Source organism: Procambarus clarkii, chromosome 41, assembly GCF_040958095.1.
Source record: "Procambarus clarkii isolate CNS0578487 chromosome 41, FALCON_Pclarkii_2.0, whole genome shotgun sequence".
NCBI classification, from domain to species: Eukaryota; Metazoa; Arthropoda; class Malacostraca; order Decapoda; family Cambaridae; genus Procambarus; species Procambarus clarkii.
This window is the reverse complement of record NC_091190.1, coordinates 21376670-21389493: the sequence shown is the minus strand read 5'-3', so window position 1 is coordinate 21389493 and position 12824 is coordinate 21376670. Positions and strand designations below refer to the sequence as shown.

Genomic DNA, 12824 nt, shown 5'->3' with positions numbered 1-12824 from the left:
GTATTATGCTCACTATAATAGCAAACAATTTTAATTGAAACTCCATAGCGCCTTGTAATTTGGATCGCCCACAATGGGGCCTTTCACAGTCACACAACAGCCTTTAAGCTCTAACTCCACGGCAAAAGCTCTATAAACCAGTCGGGTCTAAAACATGTACACACACATGAACATTATAACGTCATAGTGACGTCACGCTCCTCATGCCCACCATATATAAAACGCGATGTTCTCAAATCTATTTACCGGCTATTCATGCCCGTGCCACCTTTTGGTGGCTTAATCTTCATCAATCAATCTTATCGTCGTTATTTTAGGACAGGTTGGAGCAGGACTTGACAAGGTTAGATTACCGTAAGTGTGTTTACGGTGGTGTAATGGGGGTTATATCTCTCAGATTTGTTACATCTCCTGTAAACAGAACCCTGGAAATACACACCTACTCAAACAGGCCGTTAAACCAACCTTGGACGTAATTTGACATGAAATCGACTCACAAAAGTGACGTACTGTCCCGTGTTTCTGTTTGAGTCGTCCGGCCTACTCGGAAAGGTTAAGAGAGGAAACTTTCAATTAACATTTTGTATAAAAATGTGAAACTTTATGAGAATTTCCTGCCAACCTAACCTACCAGAGGATCCTTAACTTACTGTTGTTGAAAAAAAAATCCCACATTTATTATAATTTTGTGTTTTCATTTTCAAATTACATCCACTTTCGGCCATACGAGCAAAGGGCCAAAAGGGACGTTATTTTTAAGAGGACAGGTTGGTTAAAAGCAATGGAGCCTATTAATGAAGCAGAATTTTAATTAGAATTCAGCAATAAAACTCAATATTTACAACTACATATGCAAAGAACCGTATAATTGCTACGATTAATTTAACAGAGATTAAGAGTAAAACGAAACCTTACAATTAAATGTAAGAAAATAGGCTAAGGAGATTTTGAATTTACAAAGAATCTTTAATTTGTATTTTCATTAAAATGGATCCTTTAAATACAATGGAGCCTTTCAATAAGTAATATAAAAGGCATATGAGCCTTTCAAATAAACGTTTTAATACATTAGTCTTAACAAATTGAGGACCCTAATAAAACAAAAATTAAACTGGGACTCAAAACATAATTGTGATTTTATTTATTGAACCCATTAACAAAATTAAAACAATGGAAACTTTAATTGGGACCCCAATTGAGGGCTTGTACACAAAACCAAAGCCTTCAAATTGGGCTGCGAGGCTTGTAATCGACACGGGGTACCATGACGCTGCAACAGTTCGATAAACAACGCCACGAAGATGCCCGCACCATAAAAAATTGGAATGTGCATGTCACGCGAGCGGCGACGTACGTGCGTCTGACGATATGGCTTCTTACTGCCCCATGCGTCTGACGATATGGCATCTTACTGCCCCATGCGTCAGACGATATGGCATCTTACTGCCCCATGCGTCAGACGATATGGCATCTTACTGCCCCATGCGTCTGACGATATGGCATCTTACTGCCCCATGCGTCTGACGATATGGCATCTTACTGCCCCATGCGTCTTGTATTGATAATACGTCGGTGGTATCTTGACTCGCTTTAACATCGGCGCACACACACATATTTAAATACAGCTATACTGATTTCAATATAATATTCCCTCGCTCGGAATTAGTACCCCTGTGTACTATGAGTACAATGACAAGGCTGAATAGACCGATTAGCAACCGGCCTGACTAAATGAACTGGACAAACCTGACAAGAAAGCCAATACCAAAAATCGAGCAATTAACTTGTTAAAAATATCTGACTAATTGGTTGCCTGGAAGACTGATTGTTGAAAGACACAGAGTTGAGAGTGTGGCCGGGGTTGAACCTTGCCCATGAAGACAAAGACAAGTATGCCAACGTGTCAAAAATCTTCTTCTTTCTTCACGGTGGCTCGCACAATCCCCCAATAACCATCAAAATGATCTACAGCCGACCCTGAAACCTCACCCCCTTCCATTCCCCGAGGTCCAGAGGTGGCACGCTAGGTGGAACCCACTAATACCGCTCTGGAGAGAGAGAGAGAGAGAGAGAGAGAGAGAGGGGGGGGAGAGGGGAGAGAGAGAGGAGGGAGAGAGAGAGAGAGAGAGAGAGAGAGAGAGAGAGAGAGAGAGAGAGAGAGAGAGAGAGAGAGAGAGAGAGAGAGAGAGAGAGAGAGAGAGAGAGAGAGAGAGAGAGAGGGGGAGAGAGAGAGAGAGAGAGAGGGGGGGGGAGAGAGAGAGAGAGAGAGGGGGGGGAGAGAGAGAGAGAGAGAGAGAGAGAGAGAGAGAGAGAGAGAGAGAGAGAGAGAGAGAGAGAGAGAGAGAGAGAGAGAGAGAGAGAGAGAGAGAGAGAGGGGGGGGAGAGAGAGAGAGAGGGGGGGGGGAGAGAGAGAGAGAGAGAGAGAGAGAGAGAGAGAGAGAGAGAGAGAGAGAGAGAGAGAGAGAGAGAGAGAGAGAGAGAGAGAGAGAGAGAGAGAGAGAGAGAGAGAGAAGGGAGGGGGAGGAGTCAGAGGTGAGGGTGCACACACAAAAAATGCAGTTGTCCAACTGTCGACACGTCGAACAAAAACAAGACCTACAGTGCAGACGAGGAGTCACAATCAGTGCAAACACAGTGCAGACGAGGAGTGAAGACAATCGACTTGAAAATGGTCCAGGACGGACCGAAACGTCGTCGTCCCTTCACTTTCTAGTGTGTGGTTTGGTCAACAAAGACCTACAGTGCCAAAAAAACAATGGGAAGACCTGGACATTGAATGAGAGGGATGAGTGAGGGGTGGGGGACGGATTTGGAGAAGAAAGGTAGTCAAAGGAGGGGTCGAGTGATCGGGCGAGCGAACGAAAGGGGGGGTAGAGAGGGAGGAAGCGTGAGATAGGGGGGCAGGGAAAGGGAAGGGAACGCAAAGAGATTAGGCAAGGAAAATTGAGGTAGAAATTGAATGAGATATTGATAAACTGAAAGAAAGGAAGAAAGAATAATAAAGGGGGAGGAAAAGAGTGAAAGTAGAATATGTGAGTCTAGTCTCTATCTTCCTTTGAGAAATAATAATTGCAATGTATTTGTAGTCTGAAAATATTCTTGTACCCAATGGAAAGGAGCCATGAAATAAATAAATAAAAACACACACACACACACACACACACACACGCACACACACACACACACACACACACGCACACACACACACACACACACACACGCACACACACACACACACACGCACACACACACACACACATTTGCTGAAACAGGAATTAATGACACCTTAGTAACTGTGTTAAGGAAGCCTTTATATTGTGATTAACGAGGAGAGCTACGAAACTTTCGGTGCTACTGTTCCATCCTCCCTATTTTCTCCCTTCTATCTTTCCTCTGCTCTTCCATCCCTAATCTCGCTTATTGTTTCTCTAAATTCTATTACTTTTACCTTGCTCCCCCACCCCCTTTTTTTTAAACAGGGTTCACTATAACTTTTACTGATGTTCTCTCGCTGCCTGCTTCCCTCCCTTCCTCGTCTTCTCTATTCTGTTTTGCGTCTACTTCTATCTACCTGTGTTTGGTCTACCTGATGTTGGTTCCGGGGATCAATGTCCCTGTGGCACCTGTCTCTGACAAGGCCTTCTGGTTGCTGGTGTGATCAAACAAGCTGTTGGGCGCTTCTCCTCGCAGCTACATGGTTGATCTGTCAGGTCTGGTTGATCAGATATCCTTCGGAGGTGTTAATCTTTTTTTCTCTTGAACGCCGTGAGAGGTCGGCCTGTTATGTTCCTTATGGGTAGAGAGCAGTGAAAAGTCTTGGGTACATCATGTTCATAGGTCTCTCTCCAACCTGTCCTCTTAAAAATAACGTCGCTTTTGGCCGTTTGACCGTATGTCCGAAAATAGACATAATTTGAAAATTAAAATTAAATTTGGGATTTTTTTTTTCAACAACAGTAAGTTAAGGGTCCTTTGGTAGGTTAGGAGGGCCGGAAATTCTCATAAAGTTTCAAAACGTTATGAAAACCGTTAATTGAAAGTTTCCTCTCCTAACCTTTCCGAGTAAGCCGGAGGACTCAAACAGAAAACGGGACAGTACGTCACTTTCGTGAGCCGATTTAAATTCAAATTACGTCCATTTTTGGCCATAGCGCGCATACGAGCGAAAAGCGACGTCATTTTTTAGAGTACGGGTTGCTCTCTCAACGTACCTATTACACCTCTGCTTTTCAACGGGGTTATTTTGCAAATCCTGTCATGTCTCCTGGTTTCACGTGGAGTTATTTCCGCCTGTAGATTTGGAACCAGTTCCACTTAATATTTTCCAACTGCAAATGATGTCTCGTCTGTACGAGACGTGCATAATTCTGTATTCTCGCCTCTAGAGAATACAGATTAAATAATTTAAGTATTTCCAATAATTTAGATGTGTTATCGAGTGGATTCTAGCAGTAAAAGACCTTTACACGTTCTCCAAGTCAGCAAATTTTAAGCTAAGAATGGGGCTGTTATTGTGCAACAATACTGCATCCTAGAGAGCACAGGTGACCTAATAAGTATCAGTGGTATGGCATTATTAGGAAAGGTTCTTATCTAAAAGAACCTATTCTTATCTTATCCCTTGTCTGAAAGGTTCTTGTCATTCAATTTGGCATTTTTTCCAGGTGTGTCGGCTACTTTATTGTGTTCTTTAAAACTAAGGTCCTCCGACAAAATTATTCCAAAATCTTTTACATTGCTTTTTCCAATAGTGTGGTTTACACTACGGTTTATATGTGGCTTTTTTTTTTTTAATTTTGTCCCCATGGGCGAGTGTATTGGATAGCGCCACTCATCTTGTGAGTGGGCATATGGCCATAGCAGCATGTACAACACTCCCCAATAAGAAGAAACCCCGTTGGGTTGTTCATCTTGTCACTTGTACCCAGACACAGCTGGAACTTGCTTAATTGTCTCAAGTGAACAGCTTATCAAACAAAAAGATTAACATTCGTCAACCCTTAAAATCTTACGTCATATTGCAGGTGCAAGATGGGGGAATCTTTTAAAAACAGTATCTATATTTGACAAATAGTGTTTTCCTAACTCAAGCAATGTGGGGTATATTATTCTACACATATTTCTAATGACTCTTAGATGTCAACACTCAGGTAGTGGTCAAGGCGGTGTCCGTCACTCTCATCACAGATTCTGCAACTCCGCTGCTCAACTATTGTTTCCATTCCGAATCTCCATGGACATTTGTATCCAAGACGAATTCTTGCCATTACTAATTCTCTCCCGAGGCCACCTCCTCTTCGTCCATAATGATTGGGATTGCCAGCTGCAACCAAGTTGTACCATCGTACAGATTCGCTGATTTGTTCTTCTATCCTCCTTTCCTCGGTTACCTTGTCACTGTGATGTTGCCTGATAATGCCTCTTAATTTGTAGAAGAGTCTTGGGTAAGAAGTATTCAATATGGTCTCCTTCAGCACCCAGTACATTTACTCGTTTATTTCCACAGATTCCAACATGGGAGGGGATCCCCAGAAATTTGACGATTCTTCTGTTTTGATATTTTCGTGTTTTTTTTTTCCAAACAGCGGTAGTTGGAATGTATCTTCGTTAGACATCATGAAGATAAATTCCAGCTACTGCACTACGGAAAAATGAAAATATCAAAACGGAAACAACATATAAAACAGTTAATCACGCTGTAGAACTAAAAAGCAATATACAGAGTTATTCTCCTATCTTCTCTTATCCACTTTTCTCACTGCTCAATTTTTTTTTAAACTTCTTTTAACCATACTCTCCAGTTCTAATTTCCCACTTCATCTGATCAATTTAATATCTCGTTTCTCTACATCTCCCACCCTCTCCCTCACATATTTTTTTTTCCTGCATTCGGCTTCCTTCCAATCTCCTCGTACATCCCTCAAATTCCCTTCCTGTCCTACCATTGATCTGTCGATCTGTCCGTGTCCTATTGCTGCACAACCCCCCCCCCCACCTCTCTCTCTCTTGCATTGCCAATTACATAACAACCTAATACTCTCACATTCTATCCTATTTTTCCCCACAAGTCTCGCTCCACGTCTTACGATACTGACGATCCTCCTATATATATATATATATATATATATATATATATATATATATATATATATATATATATATATATATATATATATATATATATAACTGAAAACTCACACCCCAGAAGTGACTCGAACCCATACTCCCAGGAGCCACGCAACTGGTATGTACAAGACGCCTTAATCGTCTTGATTAAGGCGTCTTGTACATACCAGTTGCGTGGCTCCTGGGAGTATGGGTTCGAGTCACTTCTGGGGTGTGAGTTTTCAGTTGCATATTGTCCTGGGGACCATTCAGGCTTGTTCGCACATATATATATATATATATACACACACACACACACCTGCTTGATGGGGTTCTGGGAGTTCTTCTACTCCCCAAGCCCGGCCTGAGGCCACGCTTGACTTGGGAGAGCTTAATCCACCAGGCCACAGTAGAGGGCAGTATTAGAATTACATCGTCCAGGTCTTTACCCTGGTTACTTTCATCTCTGTACTGTAGGTTGACCCATGCAGTACAGCACTGGAAGGAACTGCAGTACAGTGAGTACTACACTGTACAATATATTTTCTAAACACTAAACTGTGTGAAAATAATAAAATAAGAAATACTGGTAAAAATTTATATTATATACAAACTTGAATGTCTGAAAAAAATGGAACCTGGGTTTTACCCAGTTTTTATTCTTAAAAAAAAACTGAGCGAGTTGGATTTAAAAAAAAAATCAAGTTTTTTTACCAACTTGATGTATGCAAATACTTTTTTTTGGCAGGGATATTCCTGCACGGGCCCTACTAAGCCTATGGCTGCCCCGCTGACTAAGCCTATTTGTTATTGAAATACTGCACAGGAAAATTGCTCTTGCTTGCCGACAACGTGCAGATTAACATATAAGTAAAAATTATGGTGATGGGCAAACATAAGAAATACAGTATGTTAAGAATATAAACACATAATGCAATAATATAAGCAGACACTAACTAACAAGTTCTTAAATCACAGAACCTATGTAGATAAAGTCGGGTGTGACTGGAAGAAAGTTACGTCATTTGTTATAAAGAGATAAACATCAAGACGAGGATGGTTGTGAGCTAGGAAGCTTATCTTGAAGTTATCTTGAGATGATTTCGGGGCTTTTTAGTGTCCCCGCGGCCCGGTCCTCGACCAGGCCTCCACCCCCAGGAAGCAGCCCGTGACAGCTGACTAACACCCAGGTACCTATTTTACTGCTAGGTAACAGGGGCATAGGGTGAAAGAAACTCTGCCCACTGTTTCTCGCCGGCGCCTGGGATCGAACCCAGGACCACAGGATCACATGTCCAGTGTCACATGTCGATCACATGTCGGCCGACCGGCTCCATATGAGTACAACGACGGCGTGGACGGTCTGCCAGACACAGACACAGAGGCCTGCAACCCACACTCCCAAGGAGACCCAACACAGACTCGCTCTTAACTAAATTAGCAACGAAAAGCTACTTACCTGAGGAGCGAGGCGAGAAATTAGAATGCCGCACAAGAGGCAGTCAAACTTAAATTTACTATCATTATATGAATCAAGACAATTACGAATTTAACTGTGGCCACATACTATAGAAAAAAATTACAGATTGCGTATTATTCCCCAAATGCATTACAGAACCGTTAGATTTCACTTCTTTTTCAAGCATTCCGAGCAAAGAGTCTCTGGCGACGAAGTACAGGGCGCGAAGTACAGGGCGCGAAGTACAGGGCGCGAAGTACAGGGCGCGAAGTACAGGGCACGAAGTACAGGGCACGAAGTACAAGGCACGAAGTACAGGGCACAAAGTACAGGGCACGAAGTACAGGGCGCGAAGTACAGGGCACGAAGTACAGGGCACGAAGTACAGGGCACGAAGTACAGGCCACGAAGTACAGGGCACCAAGTACAGGGCACGAAATACAGGGCACCAAGTACAGGGCACAAAGTACAGGCCACGAAGTACAGGGCACAAAGTGCCCACTGATCATCGCGAGCCTGTGTGCACTAAAGGCCGCTGAAGCAACCGACACATACAAAGTATACAACAAATATTAATGCTAGTTTAAGAGTATAACCTGTTAACCAACAATTTAAAGTTAATGGGGCAATACAAAATAAGTTAAGGCAATTAAAAAAGCAACAATGTACGTGTGTTATGGAAAATTCAGAGACAACTGTCCCCCCACGTTCCTAGACAGCCGTGTGCTGGTTAGGTCTAATGAACGCTTCAACAGCAACAGCTAGGCCAATATTACCATGTATGTCATGCGTTTTAATTATACAACCACGGTTCATTACACGCGCTCACGGCAGCAGCAGCAGCAGCAGCATCCTGGGCGAGCAGAGACAGGGGCTGACTGACAGAGAAAAGAAATGCATCGTATGTAGGGTAGCGTGACAGGAAGCCTATGCATAGCGGTGTGGGGCAGGCGTCAATCATCCATCTCGCCTCCCAGCCCAACTATACCATCTCATCAAGAGCTGCCAACTGTTGAACTTGCATGTCGCCTGCGACGTCCATCCTTCCCTTCATTTCACACCTCCCTTCCCCCTCATTCCACAACCTATTTTCTACCCAACCCATCCCTTCTTTCCGTAACCCCTCACGCTCTACCTACAGATTTCTCCTCCCCCTTCTCCTCGACGTACATGCGCAGGCTACCCAGTACTATAGTACTCCCCGTGAACCCCTGATAATAACCAGCACACCACAAGGAGCGGCAGACACAGCAGGCAGCACAGAGGAAAGCAAATAGCAACGGATGCTAAACAGACACGTATCCACGGCGCCCAAGCAGACCACGCCGCCGAAATAGAGAGGGAGACCCGGGAAATCCGGTTTACCCAGCTTCTGTAGGTCTGAGTGTCTCATCCTGCCCCTGTAGACTTACTTTCCTAGCGCCCATCATCAGCCAATCACACCTCTCTCCCTCCTAGCCTGCTTTGTTTACCAAATTCCTATGCAGTCAGACCAACAGCATTCAAGCTGCTCCTACAACACCTCCGTGACGCACGGGGTAAAAAAAAATTGCAATAGGTACACCTTACATTTTTGTGGATGGAGAGAAAGCCGTGTTTAGGACCATCTTGTCCCTTCTTGCACACACACAGACAGTCTCGAGTGGCGCTTACCTGAAAAGTGAGAGAAAAACGTGGAATTAGACGATTTATGAAAGTTATAATTTTTAGAACGTGTTGTGTGTGGTAGGGAGCGAGGGGAGGGGGGGTGCAAGAGGAGTCCTGGACCTGCTAGGGGGGGGGGTACATGTTACACTCCCACAGCGTCTCTCACGAAAAACAAACATCTCCTGAGAATCAAGCTCTCGAATCCACGAATTCTTTCATTCTCCTTTTAGGTTGTCGGTTCACCAGCGACATTTTTAAAGCAGACATGCACGCGTATCTCAAGACCATTTACATATTAAAACAAGGGCGTAACGCTTCTCTGTTAAGAGCAGTGTATAATCAATATTGTATTCAAGGTTTGTTTGTATTCAATAGTTTGCTGAAAACAAGTAAACTGATACTTCAAACAGTTTAGCATCGTGGATACCGAACTTTAAATGAGGCAGAAAAACACAAGCTCATGTTATCAGCCTCCTAAACCTCTCAGGCTTTGTATACATGTACGTACAGATAAAAGGCCTTACACAGGTCTAATAAACAAGAGCTAAAGGCCAAGTATAAAACAAACAAATATAATAAGGCATGCTAATTTTATACATACTTTACTGAGTATGTATATATTTTCTCAAAATGTATTGGATACATACAGAGATACATAAACATAAGAACAAATCCACAAGAGCCGTGACGAGGATTCGAACCTGCGTCCGGGAGCATCCCAGACACTGCCTTAATCAATATTGTATTCATACGCGATTTGTTCATTTGATGCATCACGTTAGTGTGATCTCTGTGTGTGTAGTAATACATAAACATACTTTAAGAATATACTTAACTTCAAAGAAAGTGCGCCGGAAAGTTTCTTTTTTAAAAAGTAATTTAAAGTTATGTTGGGAAGTCTAATAATATTAGATGACAGGAATTTCCCAATCGAGTCCTTAACAAAATATAGTGCACCGTTATCGCAGTTAGTGCACTCCTAGTGTTCATTATAACTTTTGAACAAAGACCCTGAACATGCTTAGACCTGAATTCCATTAGAGCTATTTACTGACAGTAGTCCCCCCTCCCCCCCTCTCTGAAAGACAGACGTTGAACTAGGCCTAATTTGCTAAGAAGCGACAAAAAAGCATGAACATAGTCTAGACCTATAGATACGATGCTCCGTGTGAAGGCTTGGCGCTTTCTCCTGATAATACCCTCCCTTCCCTCCATATGAAGGCATGGCGCTTTCCCCTGATAATTACCTCCCTTTCCTCCGTGTGAAGGCTTGGCGCTTTCTCCTGATAATTCCCTCCCTTTCCTCCGTGTGAAGAATAGGAAGAGAAAAATATTACTTTCCCAGACACTTCATCTTCACCTAAAGGACTGGCCGACCTCTCACAGTGTTCAAAAGAGAACTTTATTAACACCTTGAAAGGATATTTTTACCAACCAGGCTGTGATTTATACTTCAGGCGTCCAACAGCCTGGTTGACCAGATCACCAACCAGGAGGCCTGGTTAGAGACCGGGCCGCGCGGACGTTGATCCTAGGAGTCATCGAAAAGTAACCGAAAGGTAAGGTGCATACAACGAGTAGATAAGCCTACTTGAGGGCAGTGTTATTGAACCACAGCCCCGCTCCTGTGCCAGGTAAGTCCCCTACGGGCTCACCATAGCCCGTGCTACTTAGAATCTACCCCCCCATCCCTTCTCTCCCCACTCAACTGCTCTCCCACCTCACCCATCTCCGTGTGCTCCCCCCCCCCTCCTTCTTATCCCAACTCGGCCACCTTTTGCGGCCGGTTTAATCGGAGGTAAACCGGCCAAAAAGCTCGTGTTTTCTTTACAAACACCATCTGAATACGGCGGCTGTCATCGTTTTCTGTCAGCAGCTCTTAACCTTCCCTCCCCCCTGCACCATCCCCCCCCCTGCTCCCCCCCCCATGCTCCACACCCCCCCTCTTGCCACCACCAGCCCGCCTCTGCCTCTTCCACTGACGTAGTTTTTACCAATGGCTTGGCATTTCGTTGAACATTTTTTTCCCCAAGTTCATATTTTTTTTTAATTTTGGTGCAGTTGGAGGCAGTCTTGATCCTTTACTCGGCTCTTTCAACGTTAAATTTAAGACACGATTACTCCACGATCGTCCACGTTTCTCTCTTCCGCTCTAAAGTGTGGCTTGGTTTTACACTCGGTTCTAAATATCAATTTGTGTTCGCCTTCCATTACTAGTGCTGGAGTGTTGAATGTGTTGAGAATGAACCTCATACTATGTCTCGGTCTCATATTATCTTAATTATCTTAATTATCATACTATAAACCTTATGTCGCGGGGACACTAAAGCCCCGAAATCATCTCAAGATAACTCAAGATATACTACTATGACCCAGGTGATGCTACTCTCAAAAACACAAATATTATAACCTGCGAAGGATGATATCCACCGTTATTATTTATGTGTGTAGATGAGACATGAGAATACATAATACTGCTGCGAGTAGTGACCTTGAAGACACGTTTTTCTCGGCGTAGGCTGCATTAGGTTATACTTTGTTAATACTCTTGAGCCTAATTAGAAATGTGTAAATCCATCAATATTATGCCAAGGTCACTCACATTTGACGAATGGTTTCGCAATGTCTGCGGTTATTATTTTGGAGTTAGGGTGCACTGTTAGAGCTTGTCTAACAGTGCACCCAGAAACATTTAACGCTCGCCTAACATCTACGAAAAAACACGAGTCTCTGGTAAATGCTGGAAAGAGCATACAGATGTAAAAAAGGATAAAAACGACCCCCCAAAAATAAGAGGGGGGGTGGGGTGGAGATGGGTTCAGAACCACTATACAACCAGCATATAAGGAACCTCCAACACGGAGATCAAAGATGAACGACACGTGAATGAAGCAGGAAATTAGAAATTTTAAGATACGGACAAGATAGCTGTGAGAGGAAGAGAAAATATAGGAAAGAAGGTGGGGGGGGGAGGGATGGGAGGGGTTGGTAGATGGATGTGTGTGTACTCACCTAGTTGTGCTTGCGGGGGTTGAGCTCTGGCTCTTTGGTCCCGCCTCTCAACCATCAATCAACAGGTGTACAGGTTCCTGAGCCTATTGGGCTCTATCATATCTACACTTGAAACTGTGTATGGAGTCAGCCTCCACCACATTGCTTCCTAATGCATTCCATTTGTCAACCACTCTGACACTAAAAAAGTTCTTTCTAATATCTGTGTGTGTGTGTGTGTGTGTGTGTGTGTGTGTGTGTGTGTGTGTATGTGTGTGTGTGTGTGTGTGTGTGTGTGTGTGTGTGTGTGTGTGTGTGTGTGTGTATAATGGGGAGGCCAGAGTGCATTTCAGGCTGAGTTAGTAAATAATCCAATTCCATTTAAAACTGGTTTTTCGCACATGTTTTCTCACGACACGCTTCTGTAATTTGTTCCTTCAACGCGCTGATAAGTGTGAAATCACGTCAACCGCCCATATAAAGGCTTCTAGGCTCCAGTTGGCTCCTGGTTCACCCTGTTCCTTACATAGTAGTTGCTTAGCATTAAAGTTAGTTTATTCCTAATAGATACAAATAATCTAATCAAATAAGTGAATGCCTAAGGGCAGGCTTCACATTGAGT

The 12824-nt window shown here is 43.5% G+C and overlaps 1 protein-coding gene across 1 annotated transcript; it reads left to right on the top strand.

Moving 5' to 3' along the window:
* Window positions 1-1264: 1264 nt before the first annotated feature.
* On the top strand, window positions 1265-8103 carry LOC138373165 (uncharacterized). Its single transcript, XM_069339188.1, has 2 exons — window positions 1265-1350; window positions 7749-8103. Exons 1-2 carry the CDS (start codon window positions 1265-1267, stop codon window positions 8101-8103), a joined length of 441 nt encoding a protein of 146 aa, XP_069195289.1.
* The last annotated feature ends 4721 nt before the right edge of the window (window positions 8104-12824 follow it).

What these genes read in the sequence shown, in the direction of transcription:
- LOC138373165 (XM_069339188.1), top strand. Translation starts at nt 1,265, where the DNA reads ATGACGCTGCAACAGTTCGATAAACAACGCCACGAAGATGCCCGCACC. An exon ending in CATGTCACGCGAGCGGCGAC is followed by an intron (nt 1,351 to 7,748) that starts GTACGTGCGTCT and finishes TTCTTTTTCAAG; the next exon opens with CATTCCGAGCAAAGAGTCTC.